The following is a 27525-nucleotide window of genomic DNA, read 5'->3' on the forward strand; positions in this document are numbered from 1 at the left end:
AAGATCTTTAAGATCTGTCATCAGGGACCCAGATGTTCCATGTTTTTGCTCCCTCCGGCTCATGGGGAATTGGAAGCAAAAACATGGACCGTCTTGGGATCCTCGAGAACCAGTTTGAGGAACACTGGTCTAAAGAACACCTTATTCCATTAGCATTCGAAAACACTGCTTCAGGAAACTGTGTGGAGACAAACTGTTGGTTAAACAGTTAAGCAGGAAAGGGTCTAGCATGTTTTTCTTCAGCCAATAATAACATACATACATTCCACAGGACTTATGATACATTTACACTGGGATGGCATGAACTGTACCCTGCTCAGTACATTTGGTACCAAGAACGTCTTTCCATCAACATGCTGATAAGGCCTGGGGTTGGGTAGACGAGTAAATTTCCCACCTGATGTCCGTGTCAAGGATTCAGCTTTGGGTGCATTTAACGATCAAACATTTATCTTTCAGAACAAAGTGAAAACGCTGAAACTCCAACAAAGCTAAAAGAAGCCGTGCCCCCCACCCCCTCCCAAGATGATACTCGCTCCAGTTTATTTAACCCTTCCTTGAGTATTCAGAGGGGCCCCGCCCAGATGATTCATCGCTCAGGAAGTGATTGATTACCCGCTATTGATGTCTCATTGATGGTCCTGCCTTCCATCACCATAACGTCACATGGCGTTTTGCACTCTATGTCAGTATGAAGTGGTGCTTGTGTGCTTTCATTGTGTGTGTTGAAGTGCGTAACCCAAGAATGTAAAGCTCTGCTTTGCAAGGGTCAGTATCCTGCACACAGCCGCGAGAAGCCACCCTGAGAAGAGGAGGTCCTCAGTAAAGCTGTGTACAGTATGTATGCATGTGCACTGAACTTCACCACCTCCAGAATGTCTCAACCAGTAGCTTTTCCTGCTTTCCTAACTGCATTGTGCACCATGAAAATTTCTGTGAATCTCGATTTTTAAAATGATTTAGTTTGGTTGCTTCGAGTCTCCGCCTGGGTCACATGTGTGTGGAGTTTGCATGTTCTCCCCATGTCGTCGTGGGATTTCCTCCAGGTACTCCGGTTTCCCCCCACAGTCCAAAAACCTGCTGAGGCTAATTGGACTTGCTAAATTGCCTGTAGGGGTGCACGTGTGAGTGAATGGTGTGTGAGTGTGCCCTGTGACGGGCTGCCCCCCCCCCATCCTGGCTTGTTCATCCTGGGTTGTTCGTGCCCATAGCTTCCAGGATAGGCTCCGGACCCCCCGTGACCCAGAAGGATGAGCGGTTTGAAAAATGGATAGATGGATAGTTTGGTTGCTACACTAAATTTCATATGCAATAGCAGCTAAATGTAACTAGTCCCTTACCAAGGTTGGTGAGTGTATGTTAGGTAAGGTCTATTTGAAATGAGCTCACTGGTAATGTTACCATTTTGAACACGTCAATGCCACTATGCCGAATAATACAGTCATAGTTAAAACACAGTTTGTACTGCAGCTGCATTTAACTGCATTTAAGATTGAATCTAACAAATCCGGGACAAAAATCTGTTTGTTATGTTTTATTTTACAATATAAAGCAACTATATTGCTTTAAATAATTACACCTAATGATTTTGTAATAGATTATCATCCTATCCAGGTGTAACCCTGCCTTGGGCTCGATGTAGATTGGAATAGGTTGTCCAAGGTGAGCAGTTGGAGGATGGATGGATTCATTTTGCAATCAGTAAGTTTTATTTTATTAGCCATGAACAAATACGCCGTTATAATGTAACCAAAAATCCATTATGGCACATTCCTGTCCATATACTCATCGCCCCTTTTTTTTAACAGTATTTTTGATTATATTTTTCTGTCTACATCTTAAGTTAACGGCATGTCATGTTTAAATTATCAGATTGTCTCTCATATGCATGTTTATATTCTATTTAACAGTTTCTTGCACTATGATGAATGACATCATAATTTCATGTGGAAGTGTGAGAGCCCTGGATCAGATTGGTGAAGATGACAATAACATACTTTGACTTGTGCCTTGTGCTTGCATGATCAAAGTTTGGTATGTGTGATGGGAGGATGAACCTGTTGCCTGACTTATTTAGGATTTACCCCTGGCTTGTCCCCTGTGCTGCCTGGGATGGACCCTGACCTTTAATTCCATTAAAGAGGACGGATTCGGTTGAGGTATGAGCATCATCAAAGGATGGATAGTCTTACCAGTGTGAGGTTGCTGATAGAATTCTATCTGAGGAATTAACCCGGGGAATAGAGATGAGTCCATCTGATGACTATGTAAGATGCAAAATTATTAAGGCTGGAGTATTAAGCAATAATATGAAGCTTAAGTCATTCATTCATCCATCCATTTTCTATACCCACTATGTAGGATTGTGGGGGGGGGGGGGGGGGTCTGGAGCTTATGCCAGAATCTATGGGCGCAAAGTAAGGAATAACCCAGGACTGGGCATTGAGTCATTCAATGCATGTTTATTACATGGACGCAAGCAGTTACATTAGGTGAATGTGAACCGTCACCCCAGCAAGCAGAGACACAGAAGCAGAAAGATGAGTCTAGAGAGCAAAGAGGAAAGGAAGAGGCAGGAAATCCCAAGTAAACTATTCCTCCTTTCTTTATATCATCCTGACTAGCAATCAACATGTTTTTCGTTAACTAGTCAAACATTTATATTTTAAATAGCGAGTACCTCCTTCAGTGTAAATGCCGATTAACAAGCAAATAGAAATGTGTCAGTTTGAAGTTACTTATTTCTGGGACATTTGCACGAAGCGAGTCACTTCTTTGCAATTGGCCGGATTTTTGTCTGGCACTGGCATGAGCTGGGGCAGTATGTCATCATCCAGGACGTGTCACATCCATGTTGCTTTGCCAGGTTTGGGCAATTTCTGTATTTGTCAATGTATGGACATGGGTCAGCTGTTAAGAGAGGGGATTTCCAAGGTTAATTACATATGGCATAGTTCCAAGTCAGACCAAAGCCTTCATTGCATATGCAGTGAGATGGAGGGAATCAGCTTTTTGTGCATCTGACCACCTCATACTTACTGCACAGTTTGTCATCACAGCTGTCTGGGCAGTCAGCACAAGAGGTTCCATTAGTATACGGAGCAACTCCTTTGAAGTTCCCACTGCAATACATAAAAACACGGGTGATAACCATGTCCTATGGCAGTGTTTTCCAACCCGGGTCTCACAGTTCCACAGTCAGTTCATGTTTTTGCTCCCTCTGAGCTCCCTATCAGACAGTCCACATTTTTGCTCCCTAAAAGGGAAGGAGCAAAAATGTGGACTGTCTATGGGACCCTAAGGACCGGACTGGGAAACACTATCCTATGGTCATAAACATGGGTTCAAGAAACAAATGCACTATGGAGTAGGGTTATCATACGCTCGGAAGTAGTGGCAGCCGTAGAAGTACGTCTCTAATTTGTCGCAGAAGGTGACCCCACACCCTACCTCATAAGAGCCATACCACACCACCTGTAACACACGGAGCACATCTGGTGTCAACTCTATTTCTCTGTCAATTTTTATCGTTTCTAACATGCTTGATACCAGCAGTTGCACATTGACAACCATTAATATGCAAAACCCTTACAAATGTTTGAGAAATTGATTTACTTTGCATAACTTCAGTGAATAATATAGTCACCTGTGTGTAATGGCCAATCGGGTTTCCGTTCACGGATCCACTGGGATACTTGTAGTTTTTGACTTCATTGTGCCAGGCCCCAACAACAGAAGTCCAGTTATATACAGCATTAGACTTGAATAAGTTCTCACCGCACTGGTACCCTGTCAATAAGTCACATAGAGAATGATGGTGCTTTAATTGTTCTATGCGGCTGCGTAAACATGCACAAATTGTACTTTTAACCTTTAAATTTAGCCTTCAGTAACGCATGTTTCGGCTAAAGAACTCATGTTTGTTTATTGTGAAGTATGTAAGGGTTAATGAACAGCAAGCCGTGTGGTGCTTTTTTTAGAAAAAGGCTGCAGAGGCAAAGAAATGTGAATCATGCGTTCAGCCATTGTTTTATTATTTTAACTTATTAAATGATCACCTGTTATTATAACCGGACTTTCATTCCATTTGGCTCAGGACGGTTACGCAGGACTGCAAAGTATGACTGGACTACTACTGCACTGTTTCAGTGAATCATTACTGGCATTTAATCACTGACTACAGGTCCGGGCTCTCAGCTTGAAGCACAGCTATTGTTGCCTAAGCGATGTCTTTATCTATATATTTTCAGGTAAATAACGTTAAACAGCTAAAGTTAAAGATTATAATCACACATTGATTTACTACTGTGATTCACCTGGCTGGCACTACACATACGGTTGTAAAATTAATCGAAACCAGTCAGATTCAAGAACTCAACAGTTCCGTGATGTATACAGAGAGACAGCAGACAGAGAGTAGCACAGCAGAGTAGCATTACCGTCAATCTCCCGGCTACTAGGAGGCCCATGAGTCAACACGCAGTTGTTAATCCAATTTTGAGCGTTCGTGGCCAGCTGTGCATTCCAGGACTGCAGGTATGACACCAACAAGAAACAAGAGGCAGCTGACCAGACAGACCACAGGAAATGAACGTTGAATTCAGAGAAGATTTCTTAAAGGGCAACCAGGATTCGGTTTGGGCAAACGCAACAGTTCACACCAGCCCTGTGAGTGTCAGTGAGAAGCAGCAGTTAGCTCTCCAGCTAAAAGCAACATCCCGTCTGATCTTGAGAGCAGGACCAGGCACTTCCCCCACACGAAGCAGAGTACCATTTTCAGCATGTTGGTCGCAGGTGGCTGCACTGCTCTCCTGAAGTCATTGTGCACATTCACAATAAGCTGCTGGACGTTGGCGTTTTCTGGAGAAACGTCTGTGACTGTGAAGTTCACACATACAACGTTCCGTTAGTTGAGACAATTGCAGGAAAAACAAAAACAAACAAAAAAACAAGCAAATAAAAGCAACAGCATGAAACTGATGTCAAAAATTGTGTTAAACCATGACTACTTACTTGACTACAGGCACCACATACATGGAAGAAGCAGAAGAAAAACAGAAATCAGGTCAGTATGAAAGATTTCTTCTTTAATGCTACATTCACTTAATTGCCTACTGCTATGTTCCAACAAAACAATTTAAAATCTATTATTAATTAATCAGATAATAAAGCAGTCAAATTTTTCAGATTTCTATGAATACACAAACCGCAACTTTCAATTTAATCGCTGTACATCCCCATGCAGTACAGCCCTAAAGGCAGCTTTTCTAGGCATTTCGTTCATCACAAAGGTGTAACTAAAGAAAAAAGACACACATTCCATGGTGAACTACAGTGACCCGTCGGCACGTTTGTACTCACCAGACCCCCGCAAGTAAAAGCCGCTTGCAGCAGCGTGATGCAAACAGCAAATACGATCATTGTTAATCGCCTCTAGAACTTCGTACACGGGAGTAATTTAATCCAGCAAAAAAGGAAAACAGAAAAGAACAACTTTGTAAGTATTCGCGATGCTTCTGTGACTCAGAGCAAATTATAACACAATGCAATATATCTCTGGGTATGTTATATATAAATCGTTCCATAAACTACATCATCACAGTAGGAAAAGTAGAAAGTGAATATGAAATAAATACCTTAATTGCCGGCCAGGTGGGGGAGCTAAAGTCAGCCTCGGCTGCCTGGATTCGCTGTGAGCGGTGAGACTCCTTACCTTCCTTTTATAAGCTCACCATCAGCGCGTCTCCTTCATTATCCCTGAAGGTGACACCTGCAGCAGTTTCCCTTCAGCTCAGAACAATAACAAGAAAATCGGGCAACAACAAAGGACAGATTAGATTACGTTGCATGTTGGAGGGCGTTGCGCCTTTGCTGCGCGGCACAAAGGGGATCTCGTGGGTAGATTGTGTACACAAAGGAACAATGACAGATTTTACTTCTTTTTTGTGAGCAAACCATGTGCTGAAGCCCTAGTGTATATGTGCTGTCTGTCTCGTTGAAGTGGAAAAGTTGACGTTTATTCAAGGATTATGAGGAAAACAAGATCTATAGAAAATATCAATCAAGAAAACAATCCTCCCTGTAACCACCCTATTTGGTAGGATTAGTTTACCAGGACACTTGACTTTGCTTTCCGACACTCCTTTCTGGGTGAAGGAGCGAATGCAGTCATGGTTGGGCTTAAAGGCATGAGTATGTGAGATAAACATAAACAAATCTGAAATGAGGCAGTAGAACATGTAGGCAGACGTAGGTAAAATGAGTCAGGTTGTAAGGATCTGCTCTGGGGCCTGTATCACAAAGAAGGATTTCTTGTTTAGCCGGATAACTTGCTGGATTTAAGGTAGCCTGAGCTGAATGTAATTGAACGAGGATAAAGTCCATTTAAGGCGGGATACAGGAATGGAGTACCTGCCTCCCCAGGTGTCATTAATACGAGCTCTTCTAGCTCCTCTTTGAGTTTCCTTCTGCGTGCCGGGTGAAGCCCCTCCTGACCCCTTTCTCTACTTGTGCGTGTCTCTGCTTTCCCCTGTTTGCCTTTCCATGCAGCCCCAAAAGAAGATCTCTTGGTTTCAATGACAGCAAACTTTTCAAACACATTAAAGTAAAAAAAAAACAACAATTTTTTTTCTATTCATTTCAGAAAAAAGTCTGAGATATTCAGTCTGTGATATTTTTACCGGTTATGGCTGATCCACAAGGTTTGTTTTCTTTCGCATCAAATGTGAAATTTATCTGCATGTCGGTACCTTTTTTCCCACCTAAAGCCAATTGTGCCGCAGACATAATGGCACAACAGACCTCATGGACAAAACTGCATGTTTGCTACTTGTCAGATGGATGCATACGCTTGAAGCCAGTTTGATCACCACTATCCAATGATGTGTAAAATATGTTAATGCCGGAAACATAATATTTTATAGTCCCCCCCCCCCCCCCCAGTTTGAGGACCTGTGCTATAGCCAGAGTTTGGTAATTCAGGTTCAGTGGGATTTTGTTTCAACCAACCAGTTGAGTCCTCTGTGACTCTGTGACTGTGACTCTCTATGCTCAACTGGTTGGTTGAAACAAAATCTTGGTCTGGACTTTTACTCTGTGGACCTTAATTACCCAGCTTTGGTTATACAAATACTGCACAGGAATGTTAAGTTCTACAGGAGAATCAAAGCTGAAACACCCATTCATGTTCTTACTGTATATGGTCAGTATACAGTATATGGTATAACTCAGCTACTAGCCTGCTGCAATAGCCTGATTAATGAATGAATAGGCAAAGCTAGTTCTGTTGCATGGTCAATTACTCTCTTTCGGATGGCAAATACACTCATTTACAATATAGGACGGCGTGTCTGCAGGTTTCCACTGCAGGCTGGGACGTGGTGATGTAGCACTAAGAACTCAGTGCAGTCCCTCCTCGGCACTCATCCCATAATAGTCATAATCATCATAATAATAACAAACAATTTAGTTCTGTAGCACAATTACTCTGCAGTTTATCATATTTCAAAAGATCTCTGTAGTTATTCAAGGTCACCATAAAATTCTCAGTTTCCTGTAGTTTTAGTGTAATATCTTACTGATTTACATGCCAATGGGTATCTTGTAAATCATGGGAGATTCAATCTGCTACTATGGCAGCATCTTGTAAGGCGGGTCTGGGGGATTATTTTCTGGGCAGCGCCAAATCTGCGCTTTACCATGTGAGAAAGGCCCGTTTTTAAATTATTGTTCCATGAAAGCAAGGATGTGTGTTTGTGTACGGATGGTGGGGACACGTCCTTACCGATATTGGGGGGGGGCACCATGTGCGCTTAGAGAGCTGAGGGCTTTGGGGCCCATTTGGTCACTGCCAGTATGGAATCCAGACCTACGGCTTAGCGTGAAAGCTACAATAATACGCTTCTTAGCACTTCCCCCTTTTTGAAAATACATGCAGAAATCAATAGAAGCAGTTGGGGGGGGGGGGGGGAGGCATCCTCAGCCATAACAATCTACAGGGGCTTGGAAAGGATTTTTTAAAAATAGGGTGGCTGTGTTTTCCCTTTTGCATTTACCACTAGTGGGCAGTGCTGCATAACATATTATTTAAACACCGCACGCAACATGCTCATGCCTGTAGAGCTACCCACCGGCAAATTCACATCTTGAAATGTAAAAACTGTGAGTGGTACCGGACTAACATGACATGTGCGATCAAAGTGTCTGTGGTGCAGAGCTTCACGTCATGCATCCTAACGCCCCCTGCTGGTTCACTGGCGCCGTGCGGGACTCTGTCTCCATCTGTGACTCTTGGCTTTATTAAAGGTCTCCTTTCCAGCGTGCTACATATCCACAAATGCTTGAGATCAGGTGCTACGTCAGGTTTGCCTGGGACTTGGCTTGGTTAAAACACTCAGGACTGGGGTTCAAATACTGAAGGCTGTACTGTAACCCTGAGTGATCGGACCTAACGACACCCATGCCTTGTGTTACATTTTTTGTTCAACATCATTGAACAACAAGGTTTCATTATAAGTTGTTTCAAGTAAAATATACGATGATGAACAGCAGGGAAAGAAACACCATTGAAATGTCCTCTTGGGAGTTTTTAGCAACCAAACAAATCGCACATCCCAAATCTGGGAAGTTCTGTGCCGATCGCAGTTTTCAGGTTGTTTGCAACTGTTTGTCTTTTACTGTGTGTCTGTTTTTATGCAAGTGTAATAAAAAATAAATGTCTTAAGACCAGGTAAAAAATTTGAACCACTATTTATCCTGTAGCAAAGCCATTGTACTAGGTTTGTTTGTATCTACTGTATGTTACATAACAGCAGACGACCTCGGGTTTGCAGACAACCGCAGACAATGATAAAACCACTGACTGACGTTCTTATGCACGTCGGGGGAAAAAAGTCAAACAGGAAGTAAAGCTGTAAATATTTCGCTATTTGCAAATCGAAATGGATATTTACTAATAAAAACAGGTGAAAAGAAAGAATTTAGTGAGAAAGTGAGAATTATGCAGTTTGGATAATGGTAAAACACTGGAAATTTCAAAGACATTAAACAGAGGCCACTGAACTGTGGAAAAACTCAGCGAATGGTACGAACAAAGAGAGGATAAAAAACAAAGGAGAGAAACGAACATTAGCACCCAAGACAAACGTAAACTGGAACAGGTTCTCACTAAATGTCTCTTACTGAGCAGTTCAGATGTGTTCAGCAAGACAAGGATTCTTAAAACACTAGGTGAAGTAAGGACGTCTGTTAGAGAAATATGCACTTTTATTATTCTCATTTTGCTAGATGCCATTTCTTATAAATAACACCCTGCAGCAGCCTGATCTTAATTTAGCAATAACCCTTCTTAAGAACTGTCGCTTGAATATCTCCACCCCATACACGGGGATAAACAATGTTGAATGTTATTTGCATATCCTGTTGTGTACCTCAGTAAATGATACTGCGAGGGGAGTTCCTCTGTCGAAGTTGGCTGAGTTCGACTGAGAGGCTGACACCTCGAGGTCAGGACCGGACTTCCCTTGCAGCAAGTAAAAAGCCATCACAGCTGCCTGTGTTGTTCTGTGTTCAGAGACTGGTTGGTTTTCAGCGTATATTTAGGGGAAAAAACCCTAACAACGTCTATCAGTAGACCACCCCCTCAATAACGTATGCATTCAGCAATGTTTAGTGGCCCACAGTAAATTCTTTACTTTAGTAATGTGATTTTTACTTATCAAGGGTGACGCTGGCCGCTGGGTCTGGTGTGATGGGGAATCTTGTGAGATGATGATGGGGAGGTGGTGGGATCACAAGCTGAGCAGCAAGTGTCAGCACCAACGTCCTTGGGCCATTCAGAGCTGATGATGGGATGAAGCTCATTGTGAGCTACTGTACATTAGTGAAAGGCAAGTTCTTCAGACGGTACAAGTCCCAAAGCTGAGTGTCTAAGACAAAATGTATCTTTATAAAAGAGGATGCAAAGGCATGCTTCCCGAAGTACTACCCAGCTGGAACAGGTATCTCTGCGTTCTCGGCTGACCTGAACCCCATCGAGAACATGTGGGTGCTGATGAAGAAAGAGTTTTACAGGGCTGGAAAGAACACGGCAATATTATGGGATGCCATTCAGTGTCCAAGCTGTAACTCCAGCAGCCATCAGCACTCCAACCTGTTCTGTTGATGAAAGACTGATCACGATTATTTAAACAAAAGGTGCTTATACAAACATGTAAAAGGGATTGTTCTTTTCAGCGAAAAAAAAAACTTTGCATTGTGTTTCTTCTGATAAATTTTGCATATGATTTGATTTCAAGATCACGCCTATTTAGAGAATAAAGTATGCCTTGGATAATGAATTTTCAAAACAATGTTTTAATGAAGACAGTTGCATTATAATTTCTGTCACAGGGTAGCTGTGTTTGGCTGTCAGACCAGGTTTATGAATATAAAACAAAAATACAGAAATGTTTATGTTATTTTTAAACGTATTGTTTTAAATATAAAACTTGCATTGCTGATTAGAATAATTAGAGTTATGTCAATTCCATTAATTATACTTTTTGTGGGGACTCTCTGTTCATTTCTATAGGGAAAACTTCTCAGCATGCTGACCCTAACCCCTACCCAGCCCTAACCTTAACCTACCCAGTCCTAACCTTAACCTACCCAGCCCTAACCTTAACCTTCCCAGCCCTAACCTTAACCTACCCAGCCCTAACCTTAACCATAAGTAACCAAACAAAATATGAGACTTTTGGCATTTTTAGTTTTATGACTGAATGATTGTGAGAACCTGAAAAATGATTTCCCACAAAGTCAAAATAACAGGTTTTTGTCCCCACAATGTAATATAAACAAAAATCACACACAAACACAGGGCGCTGTATAAAGGGTAGGTAGATACAGATAAATTAATGTTCATGGATTTATATATGAATTCATATAGTTCATGAATTAATACATGAGCAGTCAGACCTGTAACTGCCGCCACGACACAGCAGTCAGAAAGATTTCCTGATTTTCCCATAAAGTCTAGGAGAATGATTATAATAACGCCACATTATGTGCTATTTGTTAAATCAGTGCTCATTGTGAATAATGTAACTTTAATCAGAATGAACTGGAGGTGTGCTTTCGGGAAAGGAAGAACGTACGAGGAGAATTCAAAGTAATATTCCCCATTTGTGTATTAATCATTTCCGTCAGCCTAAATTTAGCAGAAGCATTTAAATGTGCTCATTGTCTGGCATCTAGGTGAAATATGATATTTTTCTACATTGCACATAAATTAAATTGATTGCAGACATCTATTGCACAATAATTTTCTGTCAAATATTCATGACAGCATGAACAATTTGGAATATTAATTCCTACTGTCTGTATTGTGGATCTCATGTCTTAGAATCACAACACATCCATCAACTAGTGCTGGACAAATTGACGCCCCATGAACCATCTGCTGTATATTTTTCACCCACTAGGGGGGGCTCTCTGTTCAAAAAAGGGCACAGCTCATGCTCCAATACAACCCCAGAGCGCCATCTAGCGGGGATCCAGCAAATGGTTCATGAAGTGCCAGTTTGGTTGCAATTTCAATAAGTTTAAAGGGGCTAAACTTCCAAGAAAAGCACCTGCTGAACACCTGAAACTTTTCACATTTAACTGGAGAAATGTAGCCTCTCCAGAGTCACGGATGTGGAGAAACAGCTGTATTAATTTTATCATCTTCATCTGAAACATGGCAGCATTGCTCAGTGTGATTCTGTGCTCATCAGGTGGAGCAGAGTGACACTGCACACAGCAAACAGGAACACTGCACACAGCAAACAGGAACACTGCAACACAGCAAACAGGAACACTGCACACAGCAAACAGGAACACTGCACACAGTAAACAGGAACACTGCAACACAGCAAACAGGAACACTGCACACAGCAAACAGGAACACTGCACACAGCAAACAGGAACACTGCACACAGTAAACAGGAACACTGCAACACAGCAAACAGGAACACTGCACACAGCAAACAGGAACACTGCACACAGCAAACAGGAACACTGCACACAGTAATCAGGAACACTGCACACAGCAAACAGGAACACTGCACACAGTAAACAGGAACACTGGACACAGCGTATAAATAAAAGAACATTGGCAGATATTTTTTATTTTTTTGTCGAACAAACCATGTGCCGAAGTACAAGAATATAATGTGCAACAATCTGTCCAGTTGATGAAGTGGAAAAGCCAGTGTGTTTAAGCACTGTACATGAAATATGGATTGTCACATTCTGTCCTGCAGCTGTTTCATGTAGAAGGAATATTTCTACAGGACACCGGGCATTTTTGCTTGGCACACTCCTTTTCGGTTGAGGGAATAAAGACTGTCAGGATTTTCAATTATGTCAAATAAATATCAAGGACATCTATAACTATAATCAGGAAAAGTGGTTCGAAAATGTATGTTAAAATCAACAGTAACTGGAATCAGACAATTGGTCATACAGGTTAATTCATCCATGCCTGAATTTAAATGAAGAATTCAGATAAAGAGCACAGATGTTTTATTGTCTGTGGATCATCAGCAAGAAGCTTGTTGATAAAGTGAGTCATTTATGAGGAATTCTAGAACAAACATCTGCAGATACACCTAAGGAGCTGGAGTTATGAAATTACACAGAAGACTTACAGATAATCAGTGTTTAAATAATTTACAATAAAGAACTTGCCCCAGAAACCACTTTGCTTTGATAGTTGTTGCCTATCAGCATCTGTAAGCGCTAATGGTGACAGCTGTGAAAAATTAATGAGTTTTTGTCCTTTAATCTGTGTTGCATGCGAGCTCTGTTGAAAAAGATTATTTTTCTTAAATCTTGCAAATATACATAATCAGCTTGCAAACCAGACTGACCACTATGTTAGGATAAGATCCTAAGACATTCGAAAGCCAATTATAAACTGCTAACTTTGTCAACCTCCTGTTGCAAAGCCCTGATTAATAAATAAACGCCTGAAAGCCGGGTTTGCTGTACAGCCAATTACTCTCTTTCAGACGGATAATGCGCTAATTTGCAAGAAGATGGCGCCAAACGCAAAGTCTCCTTTCTGAGGCAAAACACGGTAAGGTAACGCTAATGCCTGGGTGCAGTCTGTCCGTGGCAGAGGGGGTTCAGGCGGCTGCACCGCCAGCCCCCGGCTCGCTAAGTCGCCGTCCCTTCAGAGGGTGGCTCCCTGGTGGCCTCCTATACCATCGATACAGCCGATGGCTCCTGTCCACGGTGGTCAGCACTGCTGCCTCACAGCAGGAAGGTCCTGGGTTTGGTCCCGGGTCCTTTCTGTGTGAAGTTTGTGTGGGTGTCCGCTGGGGGCTCCGGTTTCCTCCCACAGCCGAAAGGGTGCAGGGCAGGTTGAATGGCGAGTCTAAATAACCCTGTAATTGTGTGAGTGTGTGGCCCTGTGGTGTGTTGGCGCCTGCCCGGGGTTGGTTCCTGCCTGTGCCCATTGTTCTGGGATAGGCTCCGGTCCCCCCCCCCGCGACCCCAGTTGGGATTAAGTGATCACGGTGATGGATGGATGGACTCCCCTCTTCCCACCCTCTTTGCACGGCTGCTTCCCTGGATGTTCACCTTTAGCAGGAAGCCTTGGAGAATCTGCCCCTTAGCGATTCACATTTATCTTTGTTTTTTCTCGCCACTGCTATTAATAGCAATATTATTAGCATTTTTACTTTATATTATTTTCTTCTGTAGGCGGCACAGTGGTTGGCGCGGTTGCCTCGCACCTCTGGGACCAGGGTTCGAGTCTCTACTATGGCCCCTTGTGCCTGGAATTGGCATGTTCACTCACTGTTGTTGTGGGGTTTCCTCCAGGTGCACTGCCCCCCCCCCCCCCCCCATGCTGAGTCTAATCGGAGTTGCCAAATTGCCCATGAGTGTGTGAGTGTGCCCTGTGATGGGGTTGGAGCCCCATCCTGGGTTGTTCCTGCCTTGTGCCCTGTGATGGGTTGGCATTCCATCCTGGGTTGTTCCCTGCCTTGTGCCCTGCGATGGGTTGGAGCCCCATCCTGTGTTGTTCCTTGCCTTGTGCCCTGTGATGGGTTGGAGCCCCATCCTGGGTTGTTCCCTGCCTTGTGCCCTGTGATGGGTTGGCACCCCATCCTGGGTTCTTCCCTGCCTTGTGCCCTGTGATGGGTTGGCACCCCATCCTGGGTTGTTCCCTGCCTTGTGCCCTGTGACGGGTTTGAGCCCCATCCTGGGTTGTTCCCTGCCTTGTGCCCTGTGATGGGTTGGTGCCCCATCCTGGGTTGTTCCCTGCCTTGTGCCCTGTGACGGGTTGGAGCCCCATCCTGGGTTGTTCCCTGCCTTGTGCCCTGTGACGGGTTAGAGCCCCATCCTGGGTTGTTCCCTGCCTTGTGCCCTGCGATGGGTTGGAGCCCCATCCTGTGTTGTTCCTTGCCTTGTGCCCTGTGATGGGTTGGAGCCCCATCCTGGGTTGTTCCCTGCCTTGTGCCCTGTGATGGGTTGGCACCCTATCCTGGGTTCTTCCCTGCCTGGTGCCCATAGGGTTTGAACCCCCATAACCCTGCATAGGACAAGGGGCTACAGAGAATGGATGGCCATGTTCTTCTGTTTAGAACAGAACCATAAAATTTACATTTAACTGGCGTTTTTTCATGTCGTACTACAAATATCAATTAATCTGTGTCTGACGGTAGACTTGTATCCCATGTGCTTCCTGGGGAAAACCCCAAACTCACGACAGCCCTGTGCCGCATGAGTGCTTATGGATGCAAGCATGCGTGCATGGCTGACTGATTTTATGTTTGTATTCAAATAAAGAAAACTGACCAATTACACATCAAATATTGTTTTTGTGTCACTGTGCAGTTCATGTGTCTGGGGAATCTTAGAAGTTTGATAACAGGCAGTTAATCATTCGCTGCAAACAGTCGAGTGCCATGTGGTGACGTGCGAATATTAAAGCCATTGCTTTTTACGCTCGGCTTTGCATGGGCAAACAGCAGAGCGACGGTGAGACGCACGCCCAGGGATGGCGTGTTTTTTGAGAAAGTGGGTGAGCTGTGATTGTTTTGGATTGGTGAGATTGTTACGCTATGGGATCACGTGACTGTAAGCCTGACTCCGCTGTTCCCCCCTCTTATTACCTAAACATTTGGTCACCGGCTTTTCATCCATCTCATTAGTGCCGAAGTCCTATTATGTATTATTCATTCAGAAAGTGGGCACATTTCTTAGACACTCATTTTAAATTGTAATTTTTATATCACATCTATTCCTTCATGTTTTCCTGTTAGCATTAATCTTTAAAAAATGAAGAGAGACAGAAATTAGGATTTTCTAGGCCTTTCCTTTTGGCTTTTCATTCTGTCCTCATGCAGTTCAAATCCTCCGCACAATTTCTTGGCAGTCATTTTGCCACAAGAGTCATTTTAGGAGATTAGTTATAATTAGATATTGTTATCGGACGCTGTCAAGTCAGTGTTGATTCCTGGCGACCGACTAAATGTCATTCTTATAGAAATGTCTGTTTTCTGTCCTAATCTTCAGACTCCCCAGTAGCATGTTATTGCTGGTTATTGTCTTACTTATTTTGTTTCATGTTTCCCATTGCATTATGATCTCCAATGTACCGTGTCTTTTCATAATGTGTCGCGTGTGAAAATTCATGCTTGATTTGATCAACAATCCGCTTGTTTTTTTTTTTTTGGGTTGGTTTTCCTTACAGTCCATGATTTTCCTTTCGTCTCTGACAGCACCAAAGTTCAATGGCCTCTCCTGTTTCGTCATTGCCCGTTCATTCGTAGCGATATGTCAGTACTTTTGAAGATTCTCGCCTTTGTAGATCCTTTATTGCAGCCCTGAAAAGGCTGCGTTTCTTCACTGCTGGATCTTTTGTGGTAGATTTTCCCAGGAGGCAAAAGCCCCACGTTGTCCATCAGTGCTAAAGGCAGAGGGAAAAAATCTGGTCATAACCTTCACGATATTCTCATTTAGTCACAGCCTCATGTCTCCAGTCGATTCTTTAGCTTTCCTTGTAGCTTGAAGATGTATGGTGATAGCAAGCACCCTTTGGTAACTTCTTTAGCTATCTGTAACCGATCTGTTTCTCCATATTCCATTCTAACTGGCTGGTTCTCCATTGCAGAGATTATTCATAAGGACCTCTAGTGCAGTGTTTGTTTGAACCACTAGGGGGCACTGTTGCACAACATATCATTGCACCGCCATACATCTGTGGCGTTATCCATCGGCAAATTCACACGTCTCAAAATAATAAAACCGCGAGCGGTACCCAGCTGGTATCTCCTGTGCAGTTAACATGTTTGTCCTGCAGTGCTCTGCATGATCTATTCCCAACACACTTTGCCAGCGTGATGGAGTCACGTGATCTTCAGCGTCCATCTGCAGCTCTTGGCTTTCACGGAGGTGTCTGCCTTTCCACGGTACACCTCACGTGCTAAATTCTACTTGAGCTCGAGACGCTCCCGTGCATTCATCAAGCGCCAACACACCCTTTGCTTAACTATTTAGGTCACCATGGCTTATATCCATCATATCTACATATTGTGCATGTCAGTGGTGTTTAAAATAATATAAAAATACCCTATTCATTAGATGCCACACCCAATGACTGGCAGAATCCATTTGGCGATAAACACATGCCGATTGTTTTGTAAATAAGCTGTTTGCTCATTCCCACCGTGTCACCGTTCCTGTTTTTTGTTTAGCCTGTTTGTTCACACATCAATCCAACGTGCTAGACGTACCCTGGCAGCCGGCGTAGTCACCATGCGAGGCCCCTTTCAAGTCACTCTACACGCGATTCACATTTCAGTTGGCCACCTTTGCGGTGTAGAGGCAGACACTGCAAGAATGGAACACTTTCTTCATATGCACAAAATGAGAGAAAATGTTGTAGAGGAGCAAGCCCCTCTGAACAACACGCGATTAAAAAAATGAAAAGCTCTCGGAGTAAAGACTGTCACAGTGCAAACAGGAGTTGGCGTCTGGCTGTTTTTGATTTGTTGCTGTCACGTGGAAAACAGTTGCATACTGTGAGAAGCTCTGAGTGGCTGCAGTGCACGGGCGTGACTGCGATGGTCCATTCTTCTCGGTGGTTTAGGGGCAGGGACGAGATCCGCGTGACACAGTGGGGCCGTCAGAACGTGTAGCATGCTGCGGGAACGAAAGGCGGCCATGACGATCTGGGCTGGTTAAACGGTAGAACACATAGTGAGGTACATAAAGAGGGATGTTGTGTCAGTTTGAGATCAACCCAGGAGTCCATCCTCTGGGAACAGAAGCAGAGGTCGAGGCAGGACCGCCAAGAAGTTTATGCTGCCAGTTATTCCGCTAATTTGTCTATAACCGCACAATTCTGGAATTAAATTATACGATACTAATGGATTTCCTCTGCTCCCATCACAGTCTGGCCTCTCATGGTGAAATCCCTGAAGAGACACTAATGTTCTACTGAGGGGCAGCACCTCATCGGTAATTTTTTCAGCTGTGTAAACAAAAAAAAATGAAAATGAAAAAAGAAGTCTGCATTCACTCTAAATCATGGTAAATTCTGGCATATTGCATTTATAAAAGCGACTGCTACACAATAAATTGCAAGAGCGGGGAGGCAGACATTCTATTAGTCATTTTAAGTAACGGATTCTGGGTCTGATTGCCTGGACTTTGTTGTGTTTCCTGATTTTTTTCAGTTGTTTTCTTACTAGCAGTAATGGAAAGCGTACCGTGTTTTATGATCCACTGCCCTCATCAGACTCTCTGTAAATTTACCACAAATGGGCTCCGGGATGCTGGATGCAGTGACAAAGTCATTATGCTCAACTGCCTCTGTCTCTGCGAACAAATGAGGGGGGTAAAATGGAAATCTTGCTTGTTAATGGCTAATTATACATACTGATATGAAAAGCTGTGTGTGTGTGTGTGCGTGTGTGTTCTTTATAGAGAACATCATAAAGCAATGGTAACCTGTTTGGACTATGTTCATGACACATGCGCATCTTTGAAGAAAGATATTGAATTAGTCAGGAGATAAGGGGAGGGGTCTGGCTGTCCATTTGGCGGCTTGAAGAGTAATAAAGATGAGTAGCGTAAGAACAGCCTACATGTTTGCCAATTAACATGAAAGTGTGTTTAAAGCAGCATGTTCTCTGCTACTATCCATTAAGTCAAAGGAACGGTATGTAAATAAATCAGACATCTGAACATTTCCTTTTGTTCTGGATTTGGCTGTCAGACATGGTGAAGCAGATCAGCTATTATCCAGTCAGGAATAAGAAAATGTCTCGTTCCGTGCAGATTCCGCATAGCAGTGGCCTGGGTGACCCAGGGTAAAACCTCCGTCCGGGGGGGTTACATAAAATGTTCTGAATTGGTGTCCACATCATCAACCACATTCATTGATGTGAGGTAGCAGCTGGGGGTGGCCACTGCTTCCTGTATCTACCCCAGTCATGTGGTGTGTTTTAATGCATCTTCAGATCAAGGTGTCGGAGCAGCAGCATCCCACCCCCAAAACAACCACCGATAAAACCATTTACATTTACCATTTAATGTAAAACCAGTAAAACCATTTGCCATTTACAAAGGTAAATCGGCCTTTTTGTCTGTTATCCACACAGCACAGCACTGTATAATGGGTAGGCAGTTATGGGGGGGGTGTCATTTGCAGTTTATAAAATATACATTTGGCCTCAGAAGTGCAGGCCAGCAGTCACACCCCCGTGCTGCCCCCCCTGACCATCTCTTTCTCCCTCTGGCCCCCACCTCCCCTTCCCTCTACTCTGTCTTTAACGTCCCCCCCCCCCCTTTCTGTTCCTTCCCCTCCCTCTCCGCTGGGTACCTCAGGCGGTGGAGTGGAACTGTGGCGATGGCGGGAGGCGTGGGGGGGGGGGGGGGGGGGGGGGGGAGAGAGCAAGTTAAGCGGCACAGGGGTCAGACTCAGCTGCTGGTCTTAGAGCACCGGCAGAGGGGAGGTGGGGAGCAGAGAGGAGAGGGGGAGAGAGAGAGAGAGAGCGAGAGAGAGAGAGAGAGAGAGAGAGGGTGAGCGAGAGAGAGAGAGAGAGAGAGGCGAGAGAGAGAGAGGAGAGAGAGAGAGAGAGAGAGTGAGAGAGAGAGAGAGAGAGGGTGAGCGAGAGAGAGAGAGAGAGAGAGAGAGAGTGAGAGAGAGAGAGAGAGAGTGAGGAGGCAGAGATGTCAGAGGATGTGGTTTCCCTGAGCTTCAGCGGACGTCCCCGATGCACACTTTGAGGAAGACAGGAGGCGAGAGCACCACGCTGCACGCCGCTCACACAGGCTTCCTGGCTGCGACGGAGCCGGGGGGGACAAGCCGATCTGCCCGGGGGGCACACACTTTACTGCCGCAGGGGTCGTCTTCACTTTCAAAGCCTGCAGCCGAAAAAGCCCCTTCGTCTCCTTGGATCTGGGGGGGGTGGGGGGGGGGGAGCGTGGATGGTCTACATGGACTGAGGGCAACACCACCCCTCCTGGAGATGAGCAAGTACACGAGCGGAGACTTCACAGCTGCCTGAGACAAACCTGTAGTCAGTGATCTTCTAAGCAGGTAACCCTGTTTTAATTTTTTAATTTTTTTCCTGTGGTTAAAAATGGGTCAGTTTTGTCCATGTGGCTGGATAAAAAAGACCCATGTAGATGATATAGAGTGAAAGTGCTTTAAAACTTGGAATTTGTCCGCACTTTACTCACTACTGTTCTAATGTAATAAAGAGGGCTGGACCAGGGGGCAATTTGACTATTTGGGGTCTCAGCCCCAAGAGATACGGGACGAAATCGCTAAGTGGATTTAGAATAATAATTTTTCACACAGAAAAACGGGAAGGCTGAAACCCAAATATAGTGTCTGTGAGCTGGAGTACGGCTCAAGAGAAAATGCAATACAGCCGCAGGTTAGCGAGCGTGCGACGCCTTTGAAGGGAATGCGAGCGTAAACACGGGGAGCGAGCAGAGCGGGTGACAGAGCCCGGAATGAGCCTGTAAACACGGGAGCGAGCCGAGCGGGTGGACAGAGCCCGGAATGAGCCTGTAAGCACGGGAGAGCGAGCCGAGCGGGTGACAGAGCCCGGAATGAGCCTGTAAACACGGCAGCGAGCCGAGCGGGGTGACAGAGCCCGGAATGAGCCTGTAAGCACGGGAGCGAGCCGAGCGGGGTGACAGTACCTCCACCCAGGCGGTATCACCTGGCTCCGCCGCCCGCGCTCCCGCAGAGCCTCAAATGAGATGCGGGCGACACAGTAAATTGCGTCGGTGTCAGTCGGAGAGGGACTGCCGGTTCTTGGGTTCCAGCTGGCCTGCCGAGAACTTAACGGTTCCAACGCGCCTCGGACCGGAGAACCAGCGTCGCCACAAAATCTGAAGCAAAGGGTCTCCTGCTATAGCCCCTGTCTCCACACCCAGGTAGCAAAGTCATTTGGTTAGATATTACATCCAGAAATTTGTCACATGTTCAATTCCTTCTAAAATCTCACTTGCGCAACTGCTGGCGTACTTTCTACCTATTTGTTTACCTGCCTCTTTAGTTAAACGATATAAATAAATCATCCTGTAAGGCAGACTGGAAATGCCCTTCCTGGAAGTTGACCAGCCGCGTTTCTGCTTAATGGTTCCATGTCTCAACCGCTGCATTACACTGCTAATTTAAGCAGTCTTGCATGAACTTCATTTTTAGATAACCAAGACTAACGCAGAAAGCATATTCACTTTATAGCGGATTAATGCACACAGTTCATAATTTAATAGGCTACGTGAGCAACCAGCCCCCACCCACTACCAACACCACTACACAGCAGTCAGAAGGATTTCCTGATTTTCCCATAAAGTCTAGGAGAATGATTATAATAACGCCACATTATGTGCTATTTGTTAAATCAGTGCTCATTGTGAATAATGTAACTTTAATCAGAATGAACTGGAGGTGTGCTTTCAGGAAAGGAAGAACGTACGAGGAGAATTCAAAGTAATATTCCCCATTTGTGTATTAATCATTTCCGTCAGCCTAAATTTAGCAGAAGCATTTAAAATGCGCTCATTGTCTGGCATATGGGTGGGTGATGATATTTTTCTGCATTTCACTTAAAGGACCAGTACAATTGATTACTCAGGCATCTATTGCAAATTAGTTTTCCTCTGTGAAATATTTAGGACAGCATGATCTGTGTCTAGGTATTACTTCCTGTTATCTGACATTATAACGGGACATTCTCGTAGACGAAATTAATCATAAAAATTTCCATCAGCCAACAAAAAACTGGTTGCCATTTCAGTGAATCTGAAGGGGTTAAAAAAAGAACCCCCCCCCCCCCCTCCCCATCAAGTTTTCACTTTTTACTGGAGCAAATTTAGCCCCCTCCGAGTCACGGAGGGGGGAAAAGCTGTATTGATCTCATCATGTTCACCTCAGACATGTCAATATTGTGTCTGAAGTGCACTTGTCTCTCTGTTAATGTACATTAGTAAACACAGGGGGGTGGGTTCATTTTAACACTGGTCAAAGGGTGGAAGTGCCGGGGGTGGGGGGGGGGGGGGACTTTATCCTACCCATCTGCCCCAGTTAAATAAAGTTAATTTGAATTAAATGATAAAAAAATAATGATAAGTCAGAGCCCTTTAGATTTATTCGCCTTGTGACAAATGGTCATTTATTATTGTATGATTTTAAATTATAAGCAGTCTGAGCCTCTGGGGGTTTCGATTCATTATAACTGACATGCTGCTTTATTAGTATTTTATTAGCTTATAAAAAATGTTCTGTTTATCAGTCATCTTGGAGGAATTTGGTCTCTTTATTATATGAGCCTGTGTTTTAAAATGCTTGAAATCTCGTCTGATTTGCCTGTTTCTGAAATGCACCATGCAATGTATTCTGTGCTCAAAAACAGGGGGGGGGGGGGGGTCACAAACGCATACAGAATGTGAACAGCCAGGAAGAAGAAAATGCCATAATGGCTAACATGCTATCAACGAGCCTTAAAAAAACTATCACGCTGGAGAGATGGGAGTCCTTTATTCTTCTAAGGATAGAGTAGTCAAGAGGCTGGTTCCCATGGCAATAGCTGCATTTCTGTTTAATTTAGTGGCGCGGGGCTGTGCTTGGGCCTTGAGACGATAAATGGGCAGCATTTGGGGTGCGGGGAGAACCGCGGCCGGCTCCCTCTGGCCGGACACGTGGCGGCTGCCTTCCTGAGAGCCTCCTCCTTTCACACGTCTTGCTCCATCTCTGTCTTTAAACGATGCATCAAGGCAGGCGGCCCTCAGCTTCCTATCTTTGCATATCGTTTCATCATCTCAGCTGCGCTCTTGTTTCCACGAGCGGAGCATGTTCCAGATACGCGGCCACGCCGCTACGTTCCAGCCGAGGCTCTCGGCGAAGTCACTTGCTTACTAAGTAACCATAAGCGTGCGTGCGTGCATTTGTGCCTCTGCGAGTTTCGACCCAGCAGCCTAAGAACTGCATTGCTGAGTGTTCATATTTGCCGTGCATATCAGCGCCGTCAAACAGTAAATTACCACACCACTCAACAGGTCACTCAACTCCCAGCACTCCTGCTGCTCAAAAGATGGAGACTGAAAAAAAAAAATTTGATTCCATATGACCATTCAGGCAAGATAGAAAGATAGGACATAAACTGGGGAGGCCTGTTTTAATTGAATAGAAGAGATATTTTCAACTCTGTCCCCCTGCAGATGTGACCACTGACCTTTCACTCCTGTTCAGTTACAGTTTTCCAGAGCAGTCCGCCCTCTCATTTTTCTTCTCCTGAGACCACTTCCCTTTTCCTCTCCCCTAGCCTTCCCCCCGGCCTTTTCTTTCAGCCCCACCCGCTTTCTCTTCCCAAATTGGACGTGGGGCATCCAGGATCGGAGAAACAATGGTTGGGAATTTTTAAAGAGGGATCATAATTCATACAGGGGGCCCAACTTTACCATTAGCCAATGATATATTTTGAATCGGTGAGTGACAGGAGGAGGAGCACTCTGGGGACCAATGAGCTTTTGTTTGAGGTCAGTGTCCCTGTGGCCCCGCCCATTTTTAATGTACCTGCATGGGAGATATACAAAGAGGTGGTTCTACCTTTAAAAGCTGTGGCAGTTTTTTTTAACTTTGAACACTTATTAAATAAAACACAGAGTAAGTTAAAGGAAGCCATAGTTAGCTCCGTACTCCTAATATATTTTGATAAACTAATTCATCCAATTTTCATAGCCTCTCCTCCACTGCAGGGTTGCGGTAAGCCTGAACCGTATCCACTGTCCTTCTTTGCATTATCAGGAGTCTCTAAATCTCAGATGTGACTTAAACGCAGGTCGTTTAGATGACTTGTCAGCAATGTTTCACTTTATTAAACGATTAAAGCGGGGGAGAGATGAAATCACTTCCTTCTCAGAACAGCGGGAGCAGTGCTGAATGGGAGCCCCGTGGTAGGTCACGGCGGGGGAGACATTTGGGGAAACACAGCGGTTTGCCATGTGCCATTAGGTCAGCGCTTCCTGCCTCTGCTAAAAACAGGGCAAACTGGCCCCTGTGTTTCTGTCTGTGGTATAATTCCGCTCCGCCTCGCGGGAGCATTCCTGGCATAGCATTTAATTAAGCCGCTATTCTGTTTTGAAATCGTCTGCTTGAGCCACGGTAGCGAGGGGGGTCAGTGGACACAGCTGGTATCCATGTCTGGTAGGCATAATTGTGTGATGGTATCTGTGCATTTGATGCTACGCCTCCCTCGTTTCATCTGTTTTCCATCACTGCTTATCCAGTGCAGGGTCATGGGGGGCAGGTGGGGGTGGAGCTGGAGCCTATTCCAGGAAGCACAGGGCATAACGCCGGGGACAACCTGGGCGGAATGGAGGAAACTGCGTTGCGCTTTTTAAACGCTCAGTCAGTTTAATAAATGCTTAATAATTGCACAATGGGACGATGGATTAATGGACTCTTCTGTTGTTGCGGGATTGTTTGCGTACATCTGTGGAGCCGCATGGATTTCCAGCTGTCCAGTGCGTCAGGAACAGGAATGTGGAGGTCACAGCACGGCCTTTAACCCGAATGAACCTCACTCTCGTTCTCTCACTCTATCAAACATAAAGCATGGGTGCACTGCGCAGATCCCAATGAGTAGCCGGGCTGCAATTATGAATTCCCACTTTCCTTAGACTGATCTAAAAATACCTTTTGCGAAAAAAAAAAAGAGACAACACCTTGGTGCTCTGCCGCTCTTGGGGCTGCTTCCACACGCGACGCAAATCAGGCAGTTCGCTGAAGCTCTCCTTTCATTTTTTCTGACTTTTTTTCCCCCTCCTTTTGTTCTAACTGATTCCAGCCCAGTAAGATTACTTAGTGAGCCTCCCACTGGATTTACGGAGAGGGAACCAAAAACACGAGTCGCGAGAAGCGCGACGGAGACAGACTGTTTAACTGTTACTGTTGGCTGCTTCACTATCTGTCTCTAATAAGGCCTGGCTGTGTTTCCCCAACTTTGAAGGCAGAGGAGGCTCGGTGGTTTATGTATTAGCAGAATGATTAGAGAGCCAGCTGCTCGGTGGCAGTTTACAACAGGAACTTTTTATTTTTTTCTGTGTAAATTCTTGACAGGATTTTTCTGGTCTGGGAAGATAATGGCTCTTCCCCTTTTTGAAATGTTTTAAAGACACCTACCGCTCCTTAGGCATGGCTACCGCTTCCCCTCAAAAGAGCCTCTGAGGTCACCTGTGATTTGCTCGGAGGCTGCACATGTGCACGTTGCTGCAAAGCTGTGACCTGAGGAGTATTAACGATCAGTAATGCCAGGACCCTCCCCACGCCGCCCCCCCCCACCCTCCTCTCATTCTCAAGATGCATTTACTCTTCTCATAATTACTCCTTCCACGGTGGATTTTACTCTATCGATTCTTCCACCTCTTCAGTTCGGTTCATTACGTGACTCGTCCCTGCTTTCCATCCCCTTTCCTCAGACTAGCCGCCAGCTTGAATCGCCGTGGCGTAATTAGCTGCCGCCGTAATAAAGCACGCTTCTCTCGTCAGCCGTTCCCCGGGGTTAATCAGCTGTGCCTCTCATATCGCCCGCTATTGGCAAGCCCAGTGGAAATGCCACACCTCTGTCACAACGCATTTGCATGACGGGTGGCCCGTGACCCCATGTCAGCCTTCCACGCCTGATTCCACACTTAATTCCACACCTGCAGGAACAGCGGCAGCGCCCGCGAAAAATAACGCTCGTTTACATCAGGAATACCTACTAATTTAATTATTTATTCATTGTTTATTTATTCATGAGTTCATATCCAGCGTGCTGTTCTTTATTGGGTTCCCTCACATGGACCCTAGAGGGTGAGAAGGTCCATGTATCTGCGTGTGCTCCAGCCGTAGCCAGATGCCGCGCTGAGGACACCAGATGAAGCTTTCTGGAGGATCTCGTGGCTGACAGAGGAGCCCAGCTGTGGACTTACTCTTTGCTCTCCCCTCTCTCTCATTAGGTGGCTGATAGACGAGGAAGAGATGGGCTGCAAGCTGCCCAAGCTGAAGCGGCCTGAGGATAGCAGCCCAGGAAAGATTTATTCCACCCTGAAGCGGCCGCAGGTGGAAACCAAGGTGGGGGTGGCCTACACCTACCGCTTCCTGGACTTTATCCTGGGGAAAGACGGTAAGTCATCTAGGCTTCTGGGTGTGAGGGTAGGTTGGACATACAGTACCTTTGAATCAATACGGTGTGGTTTGGGGAAGCCATGCACTACTGGGAACAGCTGCTGGCGAGAAATGCTTTTTCAAGAAAGCATCGTTGTGGGGGGGGGGGGGGCTTAGGAACCTGCACTTTTATATCTGAAAATGAAACGCACCCTTTGACCCTGGTGAATTCTCTATTGCTTGGTCACGCCAGCGACTTAAACCATATGAGTGTGAGTGTATTTTTAGTCATTTAATCAACAGCTAATTTTTGCTGAAGAGGTGTTCTGGGAGTGGGAGTGGGAGGAGTGGGAGTGGGAGGAGCGGGAGTGGGAGGAGCGGGAGTGGGAGGAGTGGGAGTGGGAGGAGTTGGAGTGGGAGGAGCGGGAGTGGGAGGAGCGGGAGTGGGAGGAGTGGGAGTGGGAGGAGCGGGAGTGGGAGGAGTTGGAGTGGGAGGAGCGGGAGTGGGAGGAGCGGGAGTGGGAGGAGTGGGAGTGGGAGGAGTGGGAGTGGGAGGAGCGGGAGGAGTGGGAGTGGGCTTTTGATTTCCAATAAAATCTGAGCCAATCTCTGTGTCAAACGCTCAGTTTACATAATGGCACCTGTAGTAGTTGAAGCCCACGTACAGCCCCCCCCCCCCTTACAAATTTTAGATCAATAAAAAATTTGCTAAGCTGGCCCCCCCTCTGAAGATCCCGCCCTGGACGATCACGCATATCGTCCTTCCCATCAGGGCCTGCCATTGAAAGACACAAATTCATAAAGTCTCCTTCTATTTCCTTCTTAGTCTGAAGCAAATCTTTCCCTCTTTCATTGATGCCTTAAGGGGCACGTGATTCGAGGTGTTTTGCAGGCCTGGTGCTGTTGTCTGACGTCAACAGCCTGGTACCCATGTCAATGGGTAATACTTGCACTAAATGTAGTAATTCCACATTTCTCACAAAGTGGATTGAGAGCAGCCTGTCAGCAGGGCTGTGAGGCACATTTTATCCTGCCGTCTTCCGTGACGCTACTGCCTCGTGTTCGAATTAATCCTGCGCTATGCTTCCGTACATGATACAAAAAAGGGAAAATGATCTTGAAAATCCAACCCAGGCCTCACAGCTTAATGTAAAGCCAGGCTGGTGACTGCCAGTCCTATCTAACAGACCTTCAATGCATTCCTTTCCTACGATGCGTACTAATTTGCCCAATTTGCATCACAGTGGTCTTCGAATTTAACTGGGATCTAATGCAGACAGCTCATCTTTGAAAAAGCACATTTTATGACGCCCCAGAATTTATTTACCCTGTGATTCTTGCTTTCTTTTTTTTTTGGTAAAATGCAGTCAGCGACATTTGTAAAGGTATTTGACCCCCTTACAATTTATGCAGACTCGATTGTCTGCATGAAATTTGGTGTAATTTGGCCCAAATTAAAATATAATGACAACCCGCAACCAGAACAAGGTTATAATGACTTTGGAGATTTTTTCTAATTGCTTCTGATATACTTGTGTCTAGATGCATTTGTGTCAAAACTGTTTAGCATCAACGCGACCATTGCTGTAGAATAGAGCAAATTGCACTCAGTGGCTACAGTGTTTTTATAAGCCTGGCAATGCATGTCCGATAGCTATTATTATTAGAAATGAATCTCAATAAACAAAATCCTATATAGGGCCAGATATCAGTCCTTATATGGAAAGATCATGCATCCAAGCAACGACAAAGCCTTGGTAATACTCCGTCGCCATGACTACTGTGTGTAAGCATCTCCCTGGGAGACACACCACATCTTTGGCTAGCAAAGCCCTCCCCAGCGCCATTTCCTTGCCCTCGGTCAGATAAACGACCAA

The 27525-nt window shown here is 45.1% G+C and overlaps 2 protein-coding genes across 3 annotated transcripts in view; one reads left to right on the forward strand and one right to left on the reverse strand.

Annotated features, from left to right (window-relative positions):
- Positions 1–2442: 2442 nt before the first annotated feature.
- On the reverse strand, positions 2443–5757 carry LOC125749104 (cysteine-rich venom protein). The gene is made up of 8 exons (XM_049026006.1): positions 5637–5757; positions 5358–5439; positions 4772–4878; positions 4440–4530; positions 3647–3789; positions 3383–3474; positions 3040–3122; positions 2443–2910 (listed from the first exon to the last, which is right to left on the reverse strand). Exons 2-8 carry the CDS (start codon positions 5419–5421, stop codon positions 2768–2770), a joined length of 723 nt encoding a protein of 240 aa, XP_048881963.1. The 5' UTR covers positions 5422–5439; positions 5637–5757; the 3' UTR covers positions 2443–2767.
- Positions 5758–19489: 13732 nt separating this feature from the next.
- Positions 19490–27525, forward strand: part of LOC125748775 (raftlin-like) — a 46260-nt gene continuing 38224 nt past the window's right edge. Inside the window, exons 1-2 of one of the 2 annotated variants that reach the window (XM_049025340.1) lie at positions 19490–19582; positions 25501–25667. In XM_049025340.1, coding sequence (XP_048881297.1) covers positions 25523–25667 — 145 coding nt within the window. In that variant the 5' untranslated portion in view covers positions 19490–19582; positions 25501–25522. Of the gene's footprint in view, positions 19583–20309; positions 20434–25500; positions 25668–27525 lie in introns of those variants that run through there. The other variant, XM_049025339.1, reaches the window with a different exon arrangement.

The sequence above is a fragment of the Brienomyrus brachyistius genome, chromosome 9, assembly GCF_023856365.1.
Source record: "Brienomyrus brachyistius isolate T26 chromosome 9, BBRACH_0.4, whole genome shotgun sequence".
NCBI classification, from domain to species: domain Eukaryota; kingdom Metazoa; phylum Chordata; class Actinopteri; order Osteoglossiformes; family Mormyridae; genus Brienomyrus; species Brienomyrus brachyistius.